A 27543-nucleotide genomic window follows, 5' to 3' on the forward strand; every position below is an offset into this window, starting at 1 on the left:
CAGGCAGTGGCAGCAATTCACAGTGAGATTAGCTTTTAAAAGCTGTTGTTTTACATCAACAGCCTCAAAGCACACCAGCCTTAACCTGCCTCAATATCTCACATACACACACTGACAGAGTCACAGAAAGCACAGCCAGGTTCAGAGGTATTGAAATGTATATGCCACATCAGTTACACACAAATCAGTGATCTGCCCAGAATGATTTCATTTACACCTTAGTCGGTGAGATGCTTATGCGAGGCATGAAATGAAGCTAGAACTTTGCAGACTCTTAATGAGAGTATGCATGAGACAAACAGCTGGCAGACAAGCTACAACTACCAAAATACTCCGAACAAACCAACTACAAAAGACAGTTGTCTATTTATTTTAAAAAAGAATTTTGTTGCTGTTTTTATTTTCAAGAAATATATATGCTTGGAATAAACCAGAAGCTTTTTTATCCCCGTTGATGTCTAAATGGCAATTCTCAAATGCAAATTTCAGTCATGTGACAGCATTTAATCTGTATCAACAGAGCACTCTGATCCCTGAATGGGATTTTGGCACTCTAGTCCATTAAGTCATATTTACATTCTGGAGGTGGAGACTGGTTCAGAGGAAGCCTGAGGATTTGAACAAGGTGGGAACACTTATCGCTTTATCACATGGAATGGTGCTTAGTCCTTCTGGGAAGTTCAAGTCTCTGTGTGGTTAACAGCTGTGCCAGTCCATTCATCAACATCATAAATATGGTCAGAGACATCACCAGCACATAGTGGCTAATGCTGCAAGGAGGAGACAGATAAAAAAAGTGAGAGAAAAATACAAATTTGCAGAGTTAAAAAAAAAAAAATCCTGACATAAACAACCCTCTGAATATTTTTTTTTCATTTTAACTAGGCCTAATTATTGACCTAGGATGTCATTATATATGCTGTTCCTAGAAGACAAGTATTAGAGCAGCACTATCATGTCAAAACCAAAGTCTGTGACAAAATAAAATGGTGGGGACACCAGAAACCACAACTGAGCATATATCAAGTGAGTAAGAGGTGCCAGGCTTCCTTTTTATTCAAGTAATTCAAGTTATGTGACTGAAACAATTGCAAAACTTCCATTTGCTGTCAACTATAACACAGAATCTAGGGAGAACTTGCCATCAGGTAGACATTCCTTGTTAGTAAGACAACTCAGATATTTATGATAGCTGAACTGCAATTTTCTAGAGAAAAACTATTCCAGTGACAAGAAGCTGTAAGAAAAACAAACAAACAAACAAAACAACCAAAAAACCCCACAACACCCCCCCACACACTACTTTTTCACTCACCATTCTGAAAACTGTAGAATTCTCTGCTGTGGTAATACATGTTTCCAAAGAGATTAAAGAGGTGAGTTCAAGAGTGGCTAATAAACACAACATGAAAATGCAGCTTCTGGGTTAGAAAACCCTAAAGTCACTAATGATTAAAAGTCTAATGAGCAAAGAGCTTATTCTCCACTCGCTCAAATTCTGTTAGCTGATATTCCCTAGTGTTACAGATGGGCTATTCAGGGTCAGACTGAGATTTGACCTAGGATATTCAGCATTCTATGTTCAATGGGTTCAAGGCCCATTTGGAAATAAATCTGGCTAAGGATGTCAAGAATAACAAGAAGGGCTTCTTCAAAGACACCAATAACAAAAGGAAAACTATGAAAACTGTGAATCTGCTACTGAATGGAACAGAGACCCTTGCAACAGAGGTTGCAGAGAAGGCTGAGATACTGAACGTTTTCCTTGTTTCAGTCTTCACTGCCAAGGCTAGCTCTTGGGAATCCCTGACTCAGGAGATCAGGGAGCAGGTCTGCAGAAAGGCAGACTTTCCCTTGGTGTGGGAGCATTGGGTTAGAGACTATTTTAAAATCTGACATCCACAAGTCCATGAGTCCTGATGGGATGCATCCACAAGTGCTGAAGGAATTGAAGACAGTGCCAGGCTACTCTCAATCACTTTTGAAAGCTCATGGTAAAGGTGAGCAATTGGAAAGGTGTCAGAAGACCGAAAGAAAGCCAAAGTCACCCCAGTCTTCAAAAATGGCAAGAAGGAGGACCAGAGAGCTACAGACCAGTCAGCCTCGCCTCCATTCCTGACAGAGGATGGAATGGCTCAACCTGGAGGTCATCTCTAAGCATGTAGAAGACAAGAAGGTGATCAGGTATAGTCAGCATGGATTCACCAAAGGGAAATCATGATTAACCAACCTGATTGCCTTCTATGATGGGATACTAGCTGGAGACAGATGAGGAGAGAGCGGTGGATACAATCTACCTGGACTTCAAGGCTTTTGACACTGTCTCCCTTGATATCCTCAAAGGCAAATTCAGGAAGTGCATACAGGATGAGTGGACAGTGAAGTGGATTGAGAACTGGTTGAAGAGCTGATCCCTGAGGGTTGCAATCAATAGCACAGGGTCTAGTAGGAGGCTGTCACTAGTGGTGTCCCCCAAGGTTCAATACTGGGCCCAGTATTGTTTAACTTATTCACCAATGACTTGGATGACAGGGCAGATGCTTCTTCAACAAAGATGTCAAGAGGATGAAGGCAGGCTCTTCTCCATGGTGCCAAGCAACAGAAGAAGAAGCAACAGGCAAAAACTAGAACACAGGAAGTTCCACCTGAATATGAGGAAGAACTTTTTTATTGTGCAGGTGACTGAGAGCTGGAACAGGCTGCCCAGAGGAGTTTTGGAGTCTCCTTCCCTGGAGATACTCAAAAGTCATCTGGACACAATCCTGAGTAACGTGCTCTGGGGGATCATGCTTGACCAGGGAGGTTGGACTAGATGACCTCCAGTGGTACCTTCCCACCTCAACCATTCTGTGATTCTGTAACATCTCAATCAAGCTGCTGTTAATGTAAACCACTAGTCATTAAGAAACCAGAATTTTTTCAAAGCCAGTGACATGCCAGGCTAGAGCTGCAGATGAAACACCTCTGCACTTGACTTTATCATGCATCCAGTGCTGCTTTGTTTTTTTCTGGGACTAATGAAGATACTGGCATTCCGACATGAGAGATACTCATACCTCCTGATGCACTTATACCCACAATTTCAAAGTAGATGGCTCTTTAGGACAAGCAGAGTAACTTCAGACTCAATGAAGTCTGAGTTTAGTCACAAAAAAGGATTGCAAGGAACACTTGCTGGCTTAATGATCTGGAATTTCTGCCACAGGACTCATTCAGTCTGAGAGTTTAGCCACAGAAGAGCAGTAAAGCTCATAATGCCGATGCTATCAATCCTCACAACCCTGAGACTGTAGCAACTCTGGCACTAGCCTAGCACAATTTAGCTCTGTGAAGTGGAGAAGCACCAGCTCTTAACAAAGAGGGGGCCACTAACCACTGCGAGAGAGTAAAAGTAATCCAAAAAGTTCACTAATGAGCACAAGCTCTTCTACAGCCAGAGTACCAGTAACTAAAGGACCAAAGTGTATGGAGAACACAAAACCAGACTTCACCGATGCTATAGGATTTTTCCGTTTCAGTTAAGTATGACTAAACCTTCTCACAAATACCTTGCTAAAAATACATAATTTTAAGAAACCAATCAGAAAAATCCACTGGCATAAATGGGCTCAGACCTCAATGAGCACAATCCACCTCAAAAGCTTGCATCCATGTAAACTCCCACCTGCATGCAGCACAACTGAAAATATTCAGTAATGTGAACAACTCGAGGTTTAACATATCAGACAGGAAACATCTTTCCTACAAGCATCTGCTTCTTGCAATTCTAGCTAAGCAGAGCAGCATGTCTATGAGAGCCAAGTTCCTGTCCCGTTTCTGTGGGGAAGGTGTAAGAAGACACAGCAAGATCATGCATGAAGTCAGGCAGGGAGCCTACTGTCACCTGGGCAGTGCACTTCAGACTTTGTAGTACACAGCACATCTACAACAAGATAACGCAACTCCCTCAAGAGTTGCCCTTGCAAGACCATCTGCATGTGTTACAGCTTCAGTTTCAGCTCTCCATGGGAAAGGAGATGTTGACAGCTGAAATTCAAACCCTTGTTGCAGTTACCTTCATGCTTCATGTGCCCTTGGGGACTCTACAAGCAGCACAGGTACATGAGTTTGCATAGCTCTTAAAGGAACAGCTACTCCAATAAATAGCTGGACAGCTTAATATCTCATGCATTACTGGTAACACCTCAGCCTTCCTTCTCACCTGGCTCCAGAATTCTAGTTTTTCATGTAAGCAGCAAGGCCGCATTCCTTCTAACTTTCAAAGAAAGCTTGAATGAGAAATCTGAAGGCCCTGCCTTTTTTCCTACAGATACCCCAAGACAGCCACCAGAGGACCATGGTTGGCATCAGCATGGTCCCTAGACAGGCATCTGTCAAGACCCTAGACAGGTCCTGTCTGACCCAAAAGGAGCTCTTTCAGATGTGCTTATCAGTGATTTGGGGGGGCATAGACACGGACTTTCTCAAAGGTAAACGTCTCCACAAACTCTTCTTAGCTACCTGTCAGTTAAAGTACTGGGTACCTTTGCAAAGAAGAGTGTGTTGCACACACTTCTCCCTTGCTATTCAGCAAAAGGCTGAATAGTTATGCTTCTTTATTAAGATATCAGTCGTTCAGAGTAAATATATATATATGCCATAGAGCATAATTAAAAACAATTTCAATCTACTTGTCATGTAATTACAAATAGTCAGCATCTCTGGGGTTATCAGCAACTGGTACTGTGGTGCCTGTGGGCAGTTCTGTCTGGTGAATTACATTTTAGGTTGAGGTAATGCTGTAGGTAAACAAACAAAGCAAGACTCTTACGAGTATATGCCAAACAGCAGTGTCAAAATCCTGATCCCTATACAATTCAGAACTGCATCCTTGACTGGATCTGTAGTTACAGCGAAGAAGGTAATTCTCAAAAGAAGCTTTCTGCATCAGAAATCAAAGCTGAGCCAATGAGAAAAGGGAGCGAGATTCTAGGCTCCAGGCAAGTTAGATCCATGTGGAAGAAGAAGAAACATAAACAGATATAAGAGAATAGCAAAATGGGGCACAGTGAGGCAACACTTGTAAATGAGATGGTAGAGGTAGCAGGTGTAGGCGATCATGGATGATCTATGGTAAGGTCATGCTGTTCAATGGAAAGGTGAGTGCCCTACATATGGATCAATGTCAACAGGTGAAGCTAGTGGTAGGAAAATTCTTTATCAGGGAGGAAGACACCTGTTTCGGTGGCAAGGAACCACAAGGAGAACACATGAGGTACTACCATCTCCTGGCTTTTTTTGTGACAGTGCATATTGGTGAGAAGTACTAATCAAAGACAAGAAGAGCCTAGATAGCCAAAATTGAGAGGGGTTGGGGGGCCAGAATCAATCTTGTTCCAAAACTTGGCTTTCTCTCAAGACAGGCTAATTCCTAAGATGACACACCTGATTAGAAGCTGGAAAGACAAGAAGATGGAGTAAGTTACCATAGCACTTAAAAAACTAGAAACAAAACAAGTAAAACAAAAACCACTTCTGCAAGAAGTGAAGAACACTCTCCAGAAGAGTCAAAAAATATTATTTCTCCATGACATGCTATTTTGAACGGTGGGACTGTTCCCAAGCACACCCTGCAACTCTAGATTTGGATTCTGAATTTTAAGTCTCTTGCATTTACAGCCAGGATTCCACACCCTCTCTCCTCTGTTTCACAAAAAACAAATCACAAAGCACATAATTTTTGTTTTAATAGTCAGACCAAGAAACCCCAGCACCCCAACCCTGAAATCAATTCCATTATCCCTAAAACCTACAAACCAGTCTTGTACTTAATCTATGCCCCCGGACCTTCAAGACTGCAGAAGAACAGTTAAGATCATAATTTTATCTTCCAGCAACTGTTATAAAAAGAGGGAGCAGTACAGTACGTGTCTACATAAAGCTATATAATAGTCATATAAAGAACCTTTAAGGTTTATCTTGACTATCAGATTGTAAAGCTATTTACAAATTGCATAAACTGTAAAGACATAGTAGGCTCTAAAGGCTATTTCTCTCTCTCTCTCTGGAGATCTACAGATAGAGACAGATAAATATACCTTTTAAGCCGCAGAGAAATTATTTTAGTGACATTGCATATGATGCAATTTAGGTTACCTCGAGATATAGAGGTAAAGGGTAGCAGGCCTCAGAAGCTTGCATAAGCCATTGCTTTGAGTTCCACATTCACCACAAGATTATTATCCTGTTATTACATCAAAACAATGAAAAGCACTCTCTGAAAGACAGGTTCACACTGATTTTGGCACGGCCATTAAGAAAAGAGGCTTTAAAAATTTCTAAGAAGCCATAAATATTTATGGTAATTGATAATGTACTGCAAGGAGGGAATCAGTTGATAACTTGCTGAATGTGGTAATACAGGACTGTATGTTGGATCTGTTGTTGCTCAGTATTTCATTAACGAACTGTAAGAATGGAAAAGGTAGAAATTTGCTTCCATTCCAAGACAATACTTAAGTGGCATGGTGAATTCAATCAGGAGAATAAAGACATCAGATTGTTAACACAAATATGAGGCATAGTAAAATGACATGTCATGTAGTTAAGACATGGTAGAACGAGACACAGAAGTCAGGAGTTAGGGGTGAAATGTTTAAAAAAAAAGAAATGTCAGTTCAGTAAACAAACCTGACTTGCAAACAATGAGATCCACTAGGAAACAAACCATCAGCTTAAAAAAAGGAGTGAAGGTCTTTTTATCACAAGGGATTTAAAGCCAGCCCTTCCAAATGAAACGGGTATTGGAAAAGACAAGTATTGCTTAATGAGAGTCTCCTACTGAACTTGCATATTCTTGGTAAGAGAGAGGAAATACAAAAGTTTTAAAGTGTGGTAATTAGAAAATCCATAGAAAGTCATGACCACAAAAAAGAATGAGTATGGAAACATACATCAGAAGCTTTACAAACATGGCACATATAGCACTGGACTCTAACAGACTTTGGAGGAATGAATAGCCACTGGGCAATTACATTGCTGCTTTTCCACCTGTGATTTCAGTGATGTGGTAACCAGTAATGAAACACAAATCCAGATATTTTTGCTCACACACAGTTCGTATCAGTGTCACAAAACAAACAAAGCCCCCCCCCCAAAAAAAAAGAAAACATAAGAGCAGGTGTCCCTAAGAGTGCTCCTATTCTTTGTTCTGAGAAATCCTATACAGGTTTTGTTCAGATACAAACAGTTGGGGGTGGAAAAAAAAAAAAAAGAACCATCATTTCCTTAACTGACTCAGCCTTCTCAGGAAAATTTTGGCAACATGTAAAATTTCAACTAAGACAGGATATTTTCAGACCTTGCTGTCAAAGCAGCAACAGACAACACTGCAGAGAATTGTCACAGAGTTGTCACTGCACTTGCAACAGGAGGACAGGAAAAAGCCACGTTAGTATCTCACTCCCACTGTTTTTGGGAATTGCCCAAACCCCCGCAAAGCTCATCTTCCCTTTCAGGAATAAATAAAAAAAAGCTTCTGCTGTTGCTTGCTAATTTTGCCAAGGCCTGAGGATCACACATTAGAAATCTGCTCAGAGGAAAAAGTTCTGGTGCGAAAATAATGCTCATGCTATATAAAAGAAGGACCATTTCAGCACTGTCCCTATGGCTTCACCTCTTTTCTTATGCAATCTCATTATTTTTATCTTATGTGCCTGTACACACATACATACAAAACAAATATAAAGAGACTACAATAAAATAACATAGGTGGTGGAGTCAAGCACTCAAAAGTGAAGTAATGACAGAGACTGCCTGAACATTATGCATTGTCACGTTAAAAATTAATCACAAATTACTCTTCTGAAAGGCCTTTTTCAGCGCTTTCTTCAGTGATCAAAACACACACGCGGAGAGGCAGAATTATAGTGGTGCATAACGAACTCTCCTAAAGTCTTCAGAATAAGGCAAACTTCCAGCTGAAATGGATCAAACAATGCATCACTGCTGTAAAGCTCTACACTATGAAGGCCATGTATCAGAGAGGAAGCTTTTGAGTACGTGTAACAATTTATATTTTTGCTGCTAACTCCTACTTAGCAAGCTTCTTACCTAGCAGAACAGAAATTTTCTGAGGTCTTTAATATCCTTATTAATCTGCATAAGAATTAAAACCAAGGGATGAGGCCATCTGATTTACCATAAACTGACCAAAGCAAGGAAGTGTGATGTTAAAGCATCATTTTCACTATTTGATCCAACTGTATCTCTGCCTCCTAGGAACCTTCAAAAGGTAGCTATAAGCAGGAATTGGAACTTGAAAGAAAACAGGTAGAATGTGTGTGCACATGTGTGTGTCCATGCATGCACCTGGTGCTGGGAATGTGGGGGCTCAGCAAAGTAGACTAAACAGAATATTAACAATGGGTCACTATTCAACTTCTGTTTAAATAACAGTGTCAAGTGACCAGATTGGCTGGATTAGTAACAACGCATTCCCCGCTAAGCTTATTATGGCATATCATCTATTTCCACAACTCAGAGAAGGTAAATCTGAAATGTGTATTCCTGGTGTTTATTATTTGTGGACTATTCATAAACAAGACTCCACAGTTGAAAACCTGCCCCACGATGCTGTGGAGGCCAATATGACTCATAATGCAAAACAAATTCTGTTACTTTACCTGTGATTTCTATGTTTAAATGCTGAAGTTAAACTTTTCCCTGAGCAGAGGGAGGATAAATGCATGGGCCTTGGTAGCCACCAACATATTTACACAAGGTTCATGAATTCACAGTGCACTGTATAAGGAGGCTTAACTAGACACAAGACAATTAACAACTTTGATAAATTGTTATTTTAACAGTGATTACAACTAATTACAATGAAAAACAGTAGTTATAATATTTTTTGTGTAATTACTCTTAGCAATGAAACAAATCCTACTAACTGTATTTCTTGCCATGTTACATTCATTACTTTGTGTTGCTCTGGCACAGATTTTCAGACACAAGTTTTAGCTTGAGATATGTATACATACGCGTGCACATGTGTTTCAAGTATGTGAAACATCCCTGAATCATTAGATTAAGGAGAATAATTGGAAAAAATTACAAGAGTATTATGAGTAGATAAACAACAATATGAACCTATGAGCCTTTAAAATGCACTGGAGGCAAAAAAGGTACTGTACCTTGTTCCAATATCCAGCCAGCTTCCATAATCTTTCACCAAAAAGAAAAAATGCTAAGAAATAAAATAACTTTGATTAGTACATCAACACTGCACAATTCAAAACAGAAAATTAAATCCCAATGTTTAAGGCCGTTTACTCCAAATTTCTAATTCTTCAAGTAAAATAAGGGCAAAATATTTCCAGGAATGCTCATTTGGACCATAGTGAAGAATAATCTAGGAACAAGAAATAGATTTAACATGCTATCAAACAAAAACATCTAAAGAAGCAATAAGTTCTGTCTAGATGGGCTTGTAAGAAACAGTAATACCAGAACTTTTTCAATAAGAAAAGCCAAGCCACCTTATTGTTTGAAATAACAAGATCTCAAAGGTATAGTGTCTAAAAGTTTTCATGAAATTTAAACACAAATTTCTTCAGGCAACTCTGGCAGTTCCACACTTGTAAAGTGGGAATAATGTTGGGAGAAGACAGTACTTGTCTATTAGTGACTTCCCTTAATTCTAGCTGGTGGCCACATTGATTCAAGATCACATACCCCGTTCTCTTTTTTTTTGTCCTGCAACTTCCTCTCTTCTTTATACACACAGAGCTCCTGCATATCAAACCTCTTCAGTAATATGTGTTTGGTTGCCTTTTTTTTTTTTTGTATACCAAGTACATACTTGTTAATTGTTTTAAAATACTTAAACCGAAATAGAAGAATATGTGAGATGTAAGACCTGGATATACTGGGCTTGCTACACACCAGTAAATACCTGCAGGCTTCTCTTGGTTTAGTTATACTGATTTTATTAGTGAAATGTTATGAATGTGGTTTAATGGTATTTTAATCCTTTTCCTGTGGGAATTATCCAAAATCAGATTAGTCATACAGACTTATTTGAAACTAGATATAACTATACCTTCTTCATTTCTCACTCTACAGACAAATTAGTAATTATTGGATTTTTACTCACTGTTTTTCCTATCAGGTGATATTCACAGATCTCACTGCACTAGGATATAAGATTAGGAAAGCTCACTCCAAGGCACAAAATGAAAACAGCGTGTATGAAGTGACAACACCAGCTATACCTGCTGGTTTGAAAAGGTTTCTGTTTACTTTGTGATAGCTAGTGGCACTCTTGTTGAGATGAAGACAGTTTGAGTGGACAATGAAAGCATACTTTTAATCTGCAAAAATTATGTTGGGGTATTGTTCAGCTTTGTGTTGTTTTAGCTAGCTTGGTTTGCAGATGCAAGCTTTCTGAAGATAGCATTTCCTAACAAAGGGCACCAAGTGTCTTTTCGGATGTTGCTGATCTCTTGGATTCTGACAATTTTAACAGAGTTGGTGGGTAATGCATTTCTCTTTTTCAAGGGAAGCTGGTGTGGGTAAAAGGTTGCAAATTCCTGAAAAATTAACTAAACCATGCCCACAGCTAAAACTGATATTCTTATTTAAATTTTTCCTAGGAATTTGATTGTAAAGTATATGAAAAACTCAGAATGGTAACTTATTACTTCATTTTTGTCTCCTATTATTATGAGAACACTGCTTCTTCAGATGCATTAATTACACGAAATTTGAAGAGCAGTGATTGGAAGAGTTTTATCTCTAAGTTATGCTAGGATTTCAATCCAATTCTCTGCCCTAGTTACAGGAACTTTGAAGTCTGAAACAAATTCAGATCTCTCTTGACGGAATTAGGAGAACCCTCTGCTTCTTGATCTTATTGGAACAGAATGTGCAACAACAACTTACCAAAGCCATAATGTCTGAAATCACAAGAACAATGAGGAAAAGGCTGCAAACAAAAAAACAAAAACAAAATCAGACCACTGATTTTTATTTATGGCCACGGATGTTAAAAAAGCTTATTAAAACCCCCACAAAGAAAGTAAAGTAAGATAGGATTTCTTGCACTTGCCTTTCAAACACTTGGGTATATTTCAAAGTATTAGAGAACAGCTAAAATACATGACTAGGACATGTGGCATTTATAATTCCACCCTGCCTGGAAAAGGCAGTTTAAGTTAACAGTATCAATTTTGCAACAAAGAAGCCTAACTTGAGTAATTTTTGGAGAAAAGAGCATCTTTACAAACAGCACCTGCCTATTCCTCATGCAAGAAGCTCTATGCTAGTTAGACCAAATACAGCTGATTTAGAAGCTTCACAGCGTACCCAAGAGTGAGCAAAGCTGTTTGGCACAGGCAGACAGACACCTGAGTTGATCAGTCCCACCCTGACAACCACCCTGCTGGGAAAGAGGCTGCTAAAGGAGGAACTTTGCGCCCTTCCAGATCTCCGGGTGCCCATAAGCTGCTCTGGGAACACCCAGCATTTTGGTGGCATGCTCCCAAACCCGTGGGCCTCTCTGTCAGGTGGCAGGTTACTCCCAGGAAGTAGGCTGTGGCCAGCAAAACAAACCAGAAGGGAGGACGCAGAGCTAGTTTTTCCCCCCCATTAACCTAATCTTCTTTTCATTAAACTATGTAAATCGTAAATTACGTGAAAGCAATTGCTGTAACTGGTTAAAACTGGTTTCTAAGTTAATGGCACTGAAACAATGTTGCAAACAGCTGACCCATTAACAAAAAACCCCTTTAAATAGAATACAGATAATTTATCAGTACTACCCTCATAAAACCACAAAGGGTTTTTTCAGGAAAACATCCTGCTGCAGCGTTGCATGAGCATGTACTGGGGGGACACCCATACCAATGCCTCCAGATGAGGAAGTTTCTGATACTGCCTGTGTCAGTTGTGCTTCATTAGTAAATCAGGATGCAACAAACCAGCTGCATTCTCGGACACACAGAAAGGCTTCTCTTCCCCTACCTACAGCTCAGATAGGATGTTGCAATCTTACAGTGCCTAGGAGGCACTCAGCTAGAGGGCTATTTTCACAGGCAAGCTCCAAGAACATACTGGGACAGAACATTCCCCAAAGAAAGGAAATTAATCTGTAAACAGGGCGTTTAGGAGCAATTTGTCCAAATAATAAAAATCTACTTTTTGCCTTTCTGAACTACAGGAAGCCTTTCACAACAGAAGGACAATGCTAATTTCAGGGCATGTTTATACACTGCAAAGACAAGATTGTTCCCTGTGATGGCTTAATTTATCTAGCAGGGGCAGCAAGAGCAATAAAGAGTGCAGCACAGACTTCAGGATGCACTGACAATCAGAGCACAACCCCTCCAGGGATCCTGGGCATGTCTTGCGGTTTCTCTGCTTGTTCCCAGGCTGGTGCTGTGGCAGTATCACTGCTATTGTTACCTGAGCACAGCTAAATGAAGCTGGCACAAACAGCAGACAGAGTAACAACCACAGCCTCATAAAGCAGCACAGACATACTCATGTCCTCTGTTTTACGAAGCTGGTATTATTTCCCCTCTCACACACACAGATTAACATTCCATAAAAGTTTGCAATATCACCAGCACTGCCAAGGCAAGCATTCACAAGTTAGGAAATGCTGACCTTTATGCTGCTCAAGCCCTAGAAATGGAAATCACTAGCTGGCTGTCTGAGCAACCCCAGTCCCTTTTGTATAAACCTTACTGATGAGGATGAATACCCTTCCTTGGGGGTCCAAGGATAGCCCAAGTACAGTGCACACACAGAGCAAGTAAAAGGGATGGTGAACCTCATGCTGCCACTCCCACAAGAAGTCAGATTTCAAACTACCCCATTTCTCATTAATACAGAGTAGTGTTGTACAAAGGAGACAACAGACAAGGCCCAGGCAGGATGAAAACAAACATAAAGGCAGAGAGCATCACAGTACGTGAGAGCAGCTTTCTCCTGCTCAGCTGAGCAATATGAAGGAGAAAGTCCCTGTGGTCCTTCTGCCACTGACAGCAGGACTTTTAGTCAGTCCCACACAACATCACATGGTGACAAGCTGAAAATCACATGGCTGACAGAGACCTCCTCCACCTCAGCACTATCCATAATATCACATGATGAAGAGAGGATTCAGTCATGTGCACTGGGTCCACTGAAAGGGGTAAAGAGGGCTAACACAGAAAATAAAAATCTAGATAGCGAAAAGCATGATGATATTTCAAGTCTGGATACAGCCCTCTGTGAGGCTGGGCACCCATCTCACATGGTCTCTGCAAAGTCTTTAGAGATGAGGAAAGGACTGGTAGCCATCTGGTCCTATCGCAAAAAATATGTAATCCTGAACACATCTCGGAAGCACTGAGGTGCAATGAAAGGACATCTGGCCTTTTTTTTTTTTGCTTTTTCTTAAATGCTATTTGTGGTGAGGTCAGTGCTACAAATCTATAAAGTGGTTACTTTATAAATGGGCTATTTAAAAAATATTATACTATAGGCAGAGATGCAATATAAAATAAAAATTAGACTTTAAATTCTGCTCATTTTTTTACATTATGGAGGAAAAAGTGCTCTTTCTGTGTATTGTCAACAAAGAATATTAAATATCTGATTGTTTCAGACAGGGTGAACACTTCCATTTATACTCATTTATTACTAAGAAAACAACTCCTGAGCTTGCAAAAATCACTAAACAAAACCCCAAACCATAATAACAAATAAAAGTAACAATGTGATCTAATAGTTTTTGGGGGTTTTAAATTCAGATTGAGATTTGACAGTCCTGAATTCTTATAAAATAGATTTGAAACACTTACTAATGCAGAAATATAGCACTTACTGTACCTTTTAGAAGACAGCTGTGTTGTGACTTGAACAGCTTCGAAAGCACATGACACCAGAACAAATGGGATTACAACCTGTTTAAAACACAAGCAACATGTTGGCTTATAGTAATATTTACAAAACAACCCGGGCAGGTTGTGGAAATATTTTCCTGCTTTTCAAATTATCACAGAATGTCTATGTTATGAAAATAAAATATAGGCTAGACAGGGTAGAAAATAATTTTGCAGGAAACACTTCCACTAAATGAAAAACTACAACTAAAAAACATTAATGATCCTCACTTCATTTATCCATGATAAATACTGCAACAAGACTAGAAGTCACAACTATTTAGATTCAGTATCTCATGTGACAGAGCTCCAAGTGTAATAGGACAATCTCATCTCAACCACAAAAAAGTCTAAATATAGAATGCATTCAGTAAGACAAGGATCACACTGCCCCTCCAAAGCCAAGTCAAACGAATGTAAATGGTTCAGTAAATTAAGAAAAAAACAAACAAGTTAGAAACATGAACAGTGCCTTTTGCTCTTTACAAAGCTGACTTGCAATCCTTAAGTTAGCAATGTCAACAGATTGCTAAAACCTGATTTCTTGCATCCAGAAGGTTTGCATTATTTGTGTCCTCCCATATAACATGCAGTATACCTGTAATTTAAGTCTGCTTTCTCCAGGACAGAAGCAGCAGAAAGGCAGAGGCAGGAAATACTGCTTATTTTAGCAATAAACCAAAAAGTCAGTGTCTCCCTTCAGCCCTCTGGCAGACTCTTTACTCAAATGCTAACAAAGGACTCCCACACCTTGCCTGCAAACAAGAAGTGCATGCAATCCAATCTTTGTCAGACTATTTAAAAATATAAAAAATAATATCCATTGTAAAATGACAACCTAATCAGTAGAACATTCAAAGCCTGTACTTAAAGGTAATATATTTAAAGCTAATAATATATTTATAATCTCAACATTTCTGTAGATATTATGCTAAAGGAAAAGATTATAATTTTTAAAACAAACCAAGTCTTTTCAACATTTGAGATTTCCATTTTGATACGATATACTGACCTAATGCTGTTAAAATATACATCCACACACTTTAGCTTCTCTCTTTTGGGAAATAGAATGCTCTATTTTTAGAAACACTACAAAGGCTGAAACCTTTACACATCAATGAAGCTCAAATATACATACGTGTTTTTGTGAATTGCAAAGTAACAACCATGTACATTATACATTATTTATTCAACAGTTCTTTAAGATAATTTCATTTAGGTAAGATTACTAACCTTCAGTACAAGCAAGCCTCCCATCATGAAGGGACTGAACACAGTCAAGAAACAATAGACAGAAGCAGGATCAAAACTAAAGAAACATGAAAAAGACATTACATATCTTTGAAGTGGCATTTTCCATTAAAAAATAGAGCATTTAGTTACCCTGTAACACACTGGGTGTATATACATTTGTCTTAAACAAGGTTTCCAACTTTCTCTTCTCTTGCTGAAATATTAAATTAGCAGGGACTGCCAGCCTCACTTTTCTTTCTCTACAATTTTTCTCTACTTGTGTTTTTTGAGGTGCCATGCTGTTCGTGAGCAAGCAAGCTCTCTCTTTCATGCTGTCAGTAACTTCTAATGGAATTGAGACAATCTCATAACCAAAAAGCTCAAGCTCTTCAGGAACATGTCACAGAGAGCAGAAGCAAAATAATCACCATTCCACTGAGTGTTGCTTTAACTCTGCTGCCCTGATTTTGCTAAGTAAATTTATATTTAGTACATCAACTGCAGGAAGAATTTTTTGTATCCTGTGTCTCAAATCAATGAATAAAATTTACCTGTTAATAGAAGCTATGTTTCCAGTGCCAAAAAAGGCTGTCACTATGAAGAAAACCTAAATGTATTTAAGGACAATGCACCACAGAAATGGCTACAATAAAATAAAAACATCATTCCCCCTCCTTCATTCCAATTTACTTTCAAAATCTATCAAGAAATTACAAGAAGCTGACCCACTATGACAGCTTTACACTGCACTAAGAAATCCCAAGTATTGTCTAGCTCTACCCTAGATTTCACAAATGATTATGCCAATTTTAAAAGACAGGGACTGCCTGGGTAAGGGTTTAGAGCCTGTCTTGTGGCCTCTGTAAGAAAGCTGCAGCTGGCTTTTTGGGCCCCTACCTGGCAAGATAGGAAATATCTGGACCACAAACCCAACTGTGCATTCAAACACACATGCTTTTGCAGAAAGTAATGACATATGCATGTGTTCTGCACACCAAAAGAGATGGCTTTATTGAAGAACTGACCATGGAAGAGGTAGTTGGCTCTTAAACAAGATTAAAGGTTCCTATGCTATCCTTCCCATGGCTTTGTTGTCCAAAGGTTATGCTGATTCTACCCATTGCAACACAGGACGCCCATTTCTTTCCTTACTTGAGGGAGGGAGGGTGAATCCGGCAATATCTGTATAGCTGGAAGTTTTTTGATAAACCCTATCCTTTTCATCTCGATGCAACACTTACTGCTATATGAGCCCATGAAAGACATTTTTCTACCTCCTGAGCTCATTGGAGCCCATTATAGCTCACACAGCTTCAGCTGAAGGACAGTTTTTAACTGCTTTTTTGCATAAGGCAGAGGGTTAGTCAGTGAGGATGGCCGCTGCTGCCAGGGCTCCCTCTGGTCCTTTCGCTCCTGTTATAGCTCCTGCACTGGATCATTTAAGTCTCTCCATAAACAATTTGCTACCAACTGTTCAGCAGAATTGTTGGGATTCCTCATGCCATATTTTGGAAGGATTAGGTCAGCATAGCTGAAGAAATTATGCTTCCCAAGAGTATCACATAACTTCAAGATTAGTAACACAGCAGTCTAACAGAATAGTACAATTCTGTCAGCTCAGATTTATAAGGACAACAGGTCTGCAATAAAACAAACAAAAAAATACCAGTGGCACATAGGTCTAATAGAAATGCTAAGCATGAGCAATCTGAATCTTCTTCCCCAAGACCAGGCTATACATTCCCTCAGCAAATGCTGACTATTGGGCCCTATATAGGAACCTTGAGATCATCCTAAGACACATGGTTCGCAGGGTCACAGTTGCAGTATGACTGCTCTAGCAGAAAAGGTTTCTCCTCTAATACCTCTATTTCTGAACATTAAACAGCACTTAAATTAAAAAAGTCAGAACATCTTTTGAGTAGGAGTGCATCATATCTGGTCTCTGCAAAGGAGATCTGCACATTGTTTATCTTTTCCGGAGCTGAACAAAATACATTCAAGTGTTTGAAATTAAAGTAGTGCTCACTGGTGGGGCAGTGTGAGGAGCAGAAAAGGCCTTGACTCTGTGTAAGCACTGTATTATCAACAGTGTTCTCTGCACAAATCCAAAACATAGCCTCACACTAGCTATTATGAAGAAAATTAACTTTATCTCAGCCAAAACCAGCACAGCTACATTTAAATGTTAAAGCAGTACTATCCTGGACCTTTAAAAAATACAATGGGATTGCTTGATTTTTGTTTTGGCTAATTTTTAGCATGTGACAGACAGCAATAGCTTTACTAGAAGATTACTTTTTGTTAAAATAGCAAATGAAACTGATTAATTTACTGCAAGATGTCTCTGCTTTGTTCAGGTATACTCTAAAGCAAAGACAAACATCCAACATCTAGCAAACTGTTTAGCTTTCTTTCTTAGCACTAAACTGCCTTCTTAAAGTGGTTTCTGTTATACTTCCTCTGTTGCGGGTTTCCCATGTTCAACAGCATAGTTCCAAAGTCAAACAGTGCGGACTCTGCGTCTGTGATACACTCTCTCAGATTTGGTTATTTGACAAACTGTAAGGTCTGTTTTTGCAAGAACCACTATTGAAACAACTCCCTCAGCAACTACAATAATCCACCTGCACTAGAAACCCCTATGTTCTCGACTGGCTCAGTTTCTCTCCTACATGTCCACTGATCATACTTGATGACAAATAGCTCTCACTTAACTGCAGTCCCACGACGAAAGAGAAAAATTACAATGCTATCAAGTCTGTACAGTATTAAAAAAATATCAGCTGCAGTTTCAGCTACAGCAATGCAAACTAACTATGTTAGTGAATGAACAGCTCTTCCCTCCTAAGCCCATATCACCTCTAACAGCAGAAACCACTTGCAATATAAATAATTCTAGGCCAGATTTTGTGAACATGTTTTACTAAGAGCCTGCAGGAACTTTCTTTCTTATCTCATCTGCTTGGCCATGGCTCATGCCTGCTTCCTAACATTTGCTTCCTAACGCACTGCCATACTCTAAAAATGAGAATAACTTTAATATCACCTTTTTCAACTGATTCGTGAAGGTGAATGAGTTCCCTCTGGTCAAAATGTAATAAAACAAAAGCAAACTGAAAACAGAATTCCTTAGAAGAAAGTTTACCTCAGGTGTAATGGTTATAAGTGGGCAAGGAACCAGATTCCAAAACAGTGCATTTTTAACTACTTGATGAAAAAGCATAATGTACAAGATCATTGCCTTTTGAGCAATACGGGTCAAATCATCTTTACCAGCTTCTGTTTCCAATGAGTACCAGGCTACAGATTTTGATTACAGGTCTTTTTGAAACAAATCCATCTTTTCCCTAGAATGCAGCAACCAGCAAAAGGATACAAAGAAGAAGGACCTCCGGACATCATCTAGGTGGAGCTCTCGAAACTGAGTTATATCCACAGCATAGGCGAAGTCGAAAACAGCAAGCTGGAAAGAGAGCAGAAGAAATCAATACTGAATATCAACTAATGGACTTTGATAGAGCCACCATATTTTTACTGAAATGAATGAGAAGGAAACCTACTTCCCTATCATCTGTTATTAGAGTATTATAATGAGGACTGAAAACCTTTCCCATATTTTCATTATACCCTAATGAATTAATGAATCTGCCAGAAAGACTGTACAAGTGAGATGATCAAATGAACAGTGGAGCTTCCGCTGTTATCTACACTAAAAATGAACTTCTATCCTTTAGACTTATCATCATAAATATTCCTCCTACACACACACACTTCCACTGCTCACATGAGCATGTAGATAAAGACCTACAGAAATAAAAGGTTGCAATTATCCTCATTTGACTTCTTTTGTGAACGAAAATACTAAAATATTCTCGATCTCCTTTACTCAGTTCTCAGCACAATATCATTTGACCTGAAGAGAAGTTATCTTCATGGAATTTAAGAGGTCAGTGAACTGCTTTTCACTAGGGAAAAGAAAAAAATCAAGTAATAGGCATTCAACACGGACAACATTTTAATTAAAAATAATCTCACATCATCAGAGAACTGAGCCAGATTCTCTAATACAAGATTTACTTTGCAGCATACATTAACAGGCTGATGATTTTTTCTAACCTAAAACATGAAGCACGGGGAAGCATTTTTGTTCCTTTCACTTGAAACCAAAAGTTTTAAGTGAATGTTGACATACAGGAAGTGATAACATAAAAAATTACAGCATACCTATGTTCTTTTCATTTACATTTGATTAATAAAGCATTCATCACTGTTTAATACTGTTTTAATAGAATTTTATTTTACAACAAAGAGAACACCAGACCAATATCACAGATGTCTTTTTACAAGATGCAAAAGAGTGGGGTTCAAGAATGGAAGAGAAAGTACATCCCACAGATGCCAAACACCTTTAGTTGCAATCATGGCATCATGCTAAATGTATATTTTTACATTCACATTCCATCTCTATCACTTAAGATGCCACAAAACACACAATCATCATCCTAGCTAAATGTAGCATAAATAAAAAGTGATTCCTGTTTTTATTTCTGATATTCAGCCTTGAGTTGGTAAAACCTGCTCTCTCTCAAATTTCAAAACTGTCTTCCCTGTAAGAGCACTACAAAAACACAGTATGTGTCAGGTTCACTCCGATGACTGACTTGGCTCAGATTTCAATCACAAAATAATCTTCTAATCTCCCTGATTATCATGAGCTGCAAAAGGAAGGAAAGATGCGTAACAACACTTCTCTTTGAGTGACTCTGGCCACTCCCACACATCTGTAACCAGGTTGTCTGTGACCTGCACCAAGGAGGGCTCATTTGGGAGGAGTGGGAGAGAGCTCTGCTGCACACCTATCTGGCTCCAAGGACCCAAACAACTGCAACAAGCACATGGATCTAACCAAAACAATGGTACAGCCACAGTTTGTTAAACCCTTGATCTAACCTAAGAGTTAAGTTGCAGCATGAGCAGCATGGGCTTTGCAAATTGTTGACAATATATTGAGTTTTAAGGTGAAAGAAGTTGCACTGATTACAAAACTCCCTCTCCAAGCAAATCTGAGAAGGTGCTAGTTCCAGGCTAGTCTCCAGCTCCTTGTTTGTCTAAACAGAGAAAAATCTGTTTAGAAAAATCCCTGAACAAAGAGTAGGACAAAGTCAAATGAAGATTTCTATTATTTCTTATGTGTCTTCTCAGAAATCAAATTATTTTTTTTCAGCCTCTCACTCGTGACTCTGCAACCAGAATAAAAAAAGTACAGTCACATTGTACTTACTCTAAAGAGTTACTGTACCTTGTGCTGAATTAGCACTATACTTGATGAACAGAGCTTTGTAGCCTACAAAACATACCACTATGTCTTACTAAGTCAAACTGTCTTCCTGCATTCCTAGAAATGGCTCTGATGTGCAATATTTTCAATAACATAAAGTACAAATCTTCCTTACAAGGTCACATTCCTAGTCCATGAAACAGTTGATAAGGGCTTCCCAAACTTAAAGAAATGCAAAGTTTTGCTGTCTGAAAACCACTCAGAATATTTATTTCATTCTCAAAAGAAAATAAAAAAAGATAAAGCTGTTACTTAACATGATATATCTCTCAAGAGCTCTTACCTTTGGTTTGAGTGAAAGACCATAGCACTGCAGTGCTTCTTGCTCCATATTTATCCACACAAACATCAAACCAAATAGCACCAGTGGAAAAAGAGCTTCATATCTGAAGAGTAACATAATAATCATAGTAAATGCAGTCACTAACAACTAAACATCAAATGCTGACATATTTATTTTCTTTTTTCCTCACATAAAGACTATACCAAGACCTAGTGGTACTCTCTCCCTTCTCTCCCCATTTCTGAGTACCCACAGTTGGTTGGTTGAATTTTAAGGCCATACAGTAATTAAACAGTAAAAGTATGAGAAACAGAGGTTGCTTCAGCTTTGTTGTGTTTTGCACCCATTTTCTTATTTGATGGCTGCCACAACATTGTATGAGCACCCTTTTTAATTCTAACAAAACTGGAATAAAGTTAAAAAGAAGCTGAAGAAAAAGAATCACATTTGACATTCATTTTCTGCAAAATGGAAAATTTTGTAACAAGAGCTACTTGGAACTGAGGGGTTACAGTCCAATTTAGACAGCAACTCTAAATTGCATCTCTTTAGGACCTAATCACACAAACTCATTCTGGTGATCTCAGTTTAGTTCTGAGAGAGGAGAGAGGCATCTGTATGCTAAAAGACAGTGTTCTGTTGAGGAGAGAGGTTGCAAGGAAAGAAGTATCTGTCTACTAAAAAGAGCATTACATTTCACTGAACTGAAATATACCACTATAGCACTATATACCAATCCTTCACAATAGCAGCCCCAAGTCACACTATAACCATGGCCACTAAGCTGTTCTAGCTACACTCTCAATCTCAGAGGAGTACTTCTGGCTCCTACAGCACTCAAATAGCAAAGTATGAGTGCACTTACGTGAGACATTAAAACCCACAGATAACATAGTGGTGTAAATTGTAATCAGATAATATTTAGTTTCTCCTTGCCCTCTACATCTCTGTTGAACTTCATGGTACATCTCAATTTTTTCTTTGAGGATAAAATTGTAATAGTAACACTGACTATGATAATAATACTGACAAGATTGTAAATGTTTTCCTTTTAATTTTTTTCCTCCTTAGACACACACTTGTTTGTCTGAAAATAAGAAAATCATCGCAGTTAATCTTAGTATTTTTCCTGTTGGGCTCCCCACTAGTACAGCTACAAAGCAGTTTCAAGCTGGAACAAAAAATTCTGAATAGATATTTCTGTTTTAATTACCAGAATGACAAGATGTTAAACATGAAGACAACAACAGCTGGGTTGTCAGTAAACAGAAGTACCTACAATCCTCATAATGCCTACAAATTAAATGCCGTCACCTGAGTCAGTGACAACTGGCTGTATGTAACCATGCTCTTCAGCTGGCTTCAATACTTCCACTAACTGCACCTAGAGAGGTGCTGTAATTACCCAGACAACGTTCTGGGTTATCATACATGGTATAAGAGTACCCTGAGGAGAGAAACACTGGATACTTTTGGCACCAAGTACTTTGGCTTTTGTTTTCTTTCTTAAAACTTATTCCAAAATTTTTTGGTCTATTTGGACATTGTAGGAAGACAGCAGAGAACTGTCAGAACTGTCAATGTTTACGTGGTCTGGTGTAGGGCTAAAATACAAAGAGGGCAATTGCCAGCTTCAGAGGGAACAACATTCATGCTTTATCCAGTAGCCACCATAGGCTAAGAAGCTGAGTGTAAGAATGTGTGTGCAGTCAGGAGTAACATTAGGATCAAAATCTTAATGGGGAAGTGGGAGGAAGGGGAGGCAGAAGATAAAAGAAAAAAAGAGATGCTTCAACCAAAATGAGAGTATCCACAGGAGGCAGCTATTGCAAAATGTCTGCTGCAAGATATTTAATTCCACTTAATTTTCCAGTGTAATTAAATCCAGAGGACAAGTGGGAGGGAAAGCGGAAAGAATGGTTCCTATACTCCCCATTAATTATGCTCTTAAGAGCTACCAAGTCTGAAAGGAAAGAAAAGAAAGGGTGGGCTGACATAGTGTTTTCTTCATTTAAAACATCAGAGGAGTTGACTTTTATCCAAAAAGAAGCAAAACCTAGTCTTTATGGGAACAAGCATCCCTTTGAAAAAAAATTATTTCCACAAAAATCTCTCAGAATAAAATTTTCCCTCATTTTGGGACTACCTGTTTCCTGTCCCACATCATTTAAGCCATAACTAGACACCAGTGCTGAGCAGCCAGGAGAGAAGCTATTTCCTTTTGTTTGCAAGCAGAAAAGCACATGTCAAAACAACAAAGGACATAAACTAAACCAGACTTTCTTATTTTACTGCAAGATGGTTTGAATACATATCCTTCTAGCCACTGCTTTGTCTAGTTGAAAGGAATGTCAACAAACTAGTGTTTATAACACAAGCAGGAATGTGGAAGTTCCCCTGAAATTTTATTTAGTAAACTAAACAAGGAGATAAATGGTGAGACTACAGCTGGAAGCAAACGTTACACCTCTAACAGAACTGTGCATGAGATGAAGCAGCTTCACATACAGCCCTGGATTTTATATATAAAACCAATCCAAACAGAGTGAGAATGAAGTACCCTGTGCTGAGGAGCAGGTAGGTGGACATCAGGGAGAGCAATATGCTGAACAGTCGCTGAAAGAGAAACGTGGGGCTCAGTAACAGCAACACTGGGGAAGAAACTGCAACGATAAGAAGAGATCTGTCAGTCACAACATGCAGAACATTTCCTCCTTGGTAGCAAAGTAATATTCTTCAAATCTTGACATTTCATGTACAGAAATTCAATACAGGTCATATATGATCCTCTATTTTCAGAAGTCACTTTAGCTAAAGAAAAAACAATGTTTGGAACACTTCAGATTTATCAAAAGTAATTTTAGTTCTCTCTAATTTTAATTCCCTGTCTTTCTACCTCACAGCCTTTATAATTCTCATGAACTGATATTAATAGGTCCGTAAGAAAATGCAGAAGCATTACCCTAAAAACCAGTCAAACTTGACTGTTTAATACTCCTCTGAGAGCCCCTTACCATGGCCTGAGGACTTCTGGCAGCTTGAAAACTGCACTGACAGAGCCACTGCTCCATTGGATTAGAGTCATAGAAGAGCTTGGGTTGTAAAGGACTTTAAAAATCATCTAGTTCCAACCCCCCATGGGCAGGGACACCTTCCACTAGACCAGGTTGCTCAGAGCCCCATCCAATCTGGCCTTCTATTCTTCGTAATTAGATTAGGAAACCTGCCAAATTCTGAGATGCAACTGAAAATACTGGTAATAAAGATACAGAAACCATCAACTTATTAGCTTCTCTACTTGAAAGTTTTAAAACAGGACTATTTAAAGACCTACAAGGGACATATCTGTCCTGATTCACACCTCTTGCCTTCAACTTATAATGCATTTCTCTAATGCAGATGTGAGGTCTTAAGAGTAGCATGTCACTCCTTAGTGCAGCCCATGGCTCAGCTGCCCAGTCAACACTTGTTAGCAGAGTCCGTGCTGCCCTTAAAGAGACTCCTCTAGCTGGGAAACCTCTGCAGGTCAGAACAGGGACCAACAGTTTGCAGGAGGTGAGGACAATTGGGAAGAGAGGAAATGGGATACTGCAACAGCAAGTAAAGAGGAAGAAAAACAGAGGAAAAGTGGCCAGTGCTTTAAGGAAAGGGAGAAGGAAAAGCATTGCTGTGATTTAATCTTTAAACGTGATCTTTTTTCATATGAAAATTGTATGTTTATAAGGAAGTATGCTGACAAATAACATTCATGTGATTCTTCATTGCAGTATAGTACCCTCACATTATTGAATCATTCAAAGACTTCATCAACAGTAAGCCATAATTAATAACCACTCTAAGGAACAGAATAAAACTATAATATATGGAAAGTGTTCCCTTACTATTATAATCATAGTATACATGAGTATTTACAGTAAACAAATCAATAAAAGAGAAATGAGGCAGTTTCTAAATCCTGTGGGTCAGTATGTTTTATTTCCTGGCTTTCAGCCTTGGCCACTGCCACAATTACAGAATAAGTGACTTCAAGGATGCTCCAGAAGGCCTGACTCAAGGAGGAACTCCAGGGACCTCACTGCAAGTCAGAACAGCCGGAAGTAAATTCAGCATGGCAACTGGCATCTGTGAATGACACTCAACATATCAGATGTGCAACACTCTCTGAGTGCAATCACAGATGAGAACAGATGAGTGGCTGGTAGGTGATAATTAGCCTTTCCCTTCCGTCTCTGATGTGACACATCAGATATTAACCAGAAAAAGACATACAGGTTTTCCACTGATGAAAATTTTAAGATATAATATAAATTTAGAAATATTGCTAATACAAAGATGGTTCTGAAGAACATGGGTAGCAGCTGGATTAACTTTATACCTTACTGTTCTACCTCTGTGTTAGTGGTTAACATACACTACATGAATCATATGGTGTAACAGCTAAAGCCAGTTGGACACAGATCTGCAGAAACCCACCTATCATGAATCATTTGCCTGATTCTCCAAATACCGCTCTTTCTTAAAAATAATTGATTTTAGATCTAAGTTAAAATTTAAACAAAATAAGCTTCATATTAATCAGAACTAATAGCTGGGAAGGGGGCAAAAAGTCTTATTATCATACTGACATGATAATAATATCAGTAGTGTTATGAATAAATACTGACAACTGTGTTTCTGGTTCTATAAATACACAGAGAGTTGCAAAATCAGAGTTCAGTAAGTAACAGTGCTATTCTTCCACAAGTAAGCAAAAAGATGAAGAGGAGTTTGACCACCTGTAATACCATCAACCTTGGAAAAGCTACACTTGACTTTGGTACCTTAATTCTTGGTACCTTAATTTGTGGTACACACTAGGAACAAGGCAGGTGCTAGTTGTTATGGCAATGTCAAGGCACTTCTCTCCAAGAGGAGTGTTGAGGACATGTTGGATGGCTTAGTGTTTTACCTGCTTACTTCTGTGTTTAATTATGGAAAGCAATTTCAGCAAGTACACAAAGCTCCTACCTTGTATATCATATTCAGTTAGAAATATTACTTCCAGTATGAAAGACTTTGCTAAAATATTCAATACTACTGCGGCAGCAAGTAGACTGTTTGGTACCTACAGTTTACTTTACTGTTAAGTTTTATTTTTATCATCACCCACAGCAAAGAGAATTTCTAATATACTTTTTTCTCATAACTCCAAACCTCTCTGACTGAATCATCTCTTAGATGAAAAATGTTCCTTCTTTCATCCTTACACAGGAGAGAAATATAACCTTTATGCTCAATTCCTGCTCCAGTAAGCCAAGCAGGACTTCATTGATTTCATTGACTTTACAACTGCAAGGAATTCATCCACACAGAGATCCCCATTTAGCTTAGCAGGCTACAAAGGGTTAGGAAAGCATGATGGAAAGGAAAATGCTCCAAAGAAAACCACACTACTAAGGAAGCATTGCCCATACACACACTGATCACAATCACTGGAATTAATCTTGAATCCGTTTGCTTGAACAGAAGCAGGATTGCTAAAACTGACAAGATCTGCTTAAGTTAAAACAATGTCACCAGTACAGGAACGTACAAGACATCCAGCAACTAGACAACGTGGGTCATAATTCTTTAGTTATGTTTAAATTCCTGATCTTGACTTCTAGCAAAGAGCTGCTATCAAACTGTGCATGGGATACGTTTAGCTCTAAAACAAATCCCATATTTCAGATCACTCAGGATAAACTATGCTTAGCATTTTCTACTGGAGCCCTACAGAAACTATTTTATAGTTGAAATATGAAAGATATTGCTTTACTGTATTCCACAACCCCAGTGACAATTACATTTGCTCTGTTTAATCATAGTAAGATTTTCATTGGAGAGGTGAACAATCCATGGACTTGTGAGTTGCTTTTTTCTTTAATAACTAGGCTCTAACAGATATCAATCATACACTAGCATCATTATTTCACAGGTATTTTTCAAGGCAGCTCTCAAAACCACTTCCACACTCCAAGGGTCTCTCCCATCAGCTGCAACTTCAAGTTTGCCTTGAAATACAACAACAATCTTTCCTCATTTCCCTATGCTTAACTGGATTGCTTGCAGAACATCTCAGATCACCCTTATCTCCAAATGAAAATATGCTTATGCTCCAAGTGAAATAAAAAGGGAATTTATACCATTGCATCTCTAGAAGGGGTCTTCAAGATATTCTGTATACTCAAAAGATAAAGCTACTTGTAAATCAAAGGTATTTGCATTTTATCACAAACATACAAAGGAGTAATATTTTAGAAGACTAACACATTCTTCAAAAAAACTCACTTAGGAAAGCAAACACAACAGAGGAACTATTGGGAGTCAAATAAAGGAAAGTAAAATGGTAATGAAAAAGCAACATCATCCCCCATCCAACACTAGACTCTGCAAACTGTCAGATAGAAGTTTGAGAGGGAAGATTTTCTTACCTAGAATCATCCAGCTAATAATTTGATTCAATACAGGCAATCCCAGTTTGTTCTTAAGGCTGTCATGGGTACTGCTCACAACATATGTTGAAAGAGCAATACTCAACATCTAGAAAGAAGAAATGAAACACAAAATTAATGTATGGATCTCTTCCATCCCATACTAAATACGTAAATATGCTTTAGAGTTGCATAAACACCTCTTCTGGATCACCTTAAGAACAGGAAGTCTGATACGTAGTGTTAAGAATTTCTAACTCTTTATAATTTACAATTACAAACTTTTTAAAATTTCCTTCTAGTTTTTTATTAGTATGCTTATTA

General features: G+C 38.6%; 1 protein-coding gene across 5 annotated transcripts in view; it reads right to left on the minus strand.

Annotated features, from left to right (window-relative positions):
• Positions 1 to 370: 370 nt before the first annotated feature.
• Positions 371 to 27543, minus strand: part of PIGN (phosphatidylinositol glycan anchor biosynthesis class N) — a 102375-nt gene continuing 75202 nt past the window's right edge. For 2 of the 5 annotated variants that reach the window (XM_027657483.1, XM_027657482.1), the window contains exons 20-29: positions 27220 to 27328; positions 23328 to 23430; positions 20768 to 20870; positions 18523 to 18609; positions 15695 to 15750; positions 15144 to 15219; positions 13858 to 13931; positions 10924 to 10966; positions 9174 to 9226; positions 371 to 770 (exon numbers count right to left, since the gene is read on the minus strand). In XM_027657483.1, coding sequence (XP_027513284.1) covers positions 647 to 770; positions 9174 to 9226; positions 10924 to 10966; positions 13858 to 13931; positions 15144 to 15219; positions 15695 to 15750; positions 18523 to 18609; positions 20768 to 20870; positions 23328 to 23430; positions 27220 to 27328 — 828 coding nt within the window. In that variant the 3' untranslated portion in view covers positions 371 to 646. Of the gene's footprint in view, positions 771 to 9173; positions 9227 to 10923; positions 10967 to 13852; positions 13932 to 15143; positions 15220 to 15694; positions 15751 to 18522; positions 18610 to 20767; positions 20871 to 23327; positions 23431 to 27219; positions 27329 to 27543 lie in introns of those variants that run through there. The other 3 variants (XR_003530039.1, XR_003530040.1, XR_003530041.1) reach the window with 3 other exon arrangements.

This window comes from Corapipo altera, unplaced genomic scaffold (genome assembly GCF_003945725.1).
Source record: "Corapipo altera isolate COAL_440 unplaced genomic scaffold, ASM394572v1 66, whole genome shotgun sequence".
Classification (NCBI taxonomy): domain Eukaryota; kingdom Metazoa; phylum Chordata; class Aves; order Passeriformes; family Pipridae; genus Corapipo; species Corapipo altera.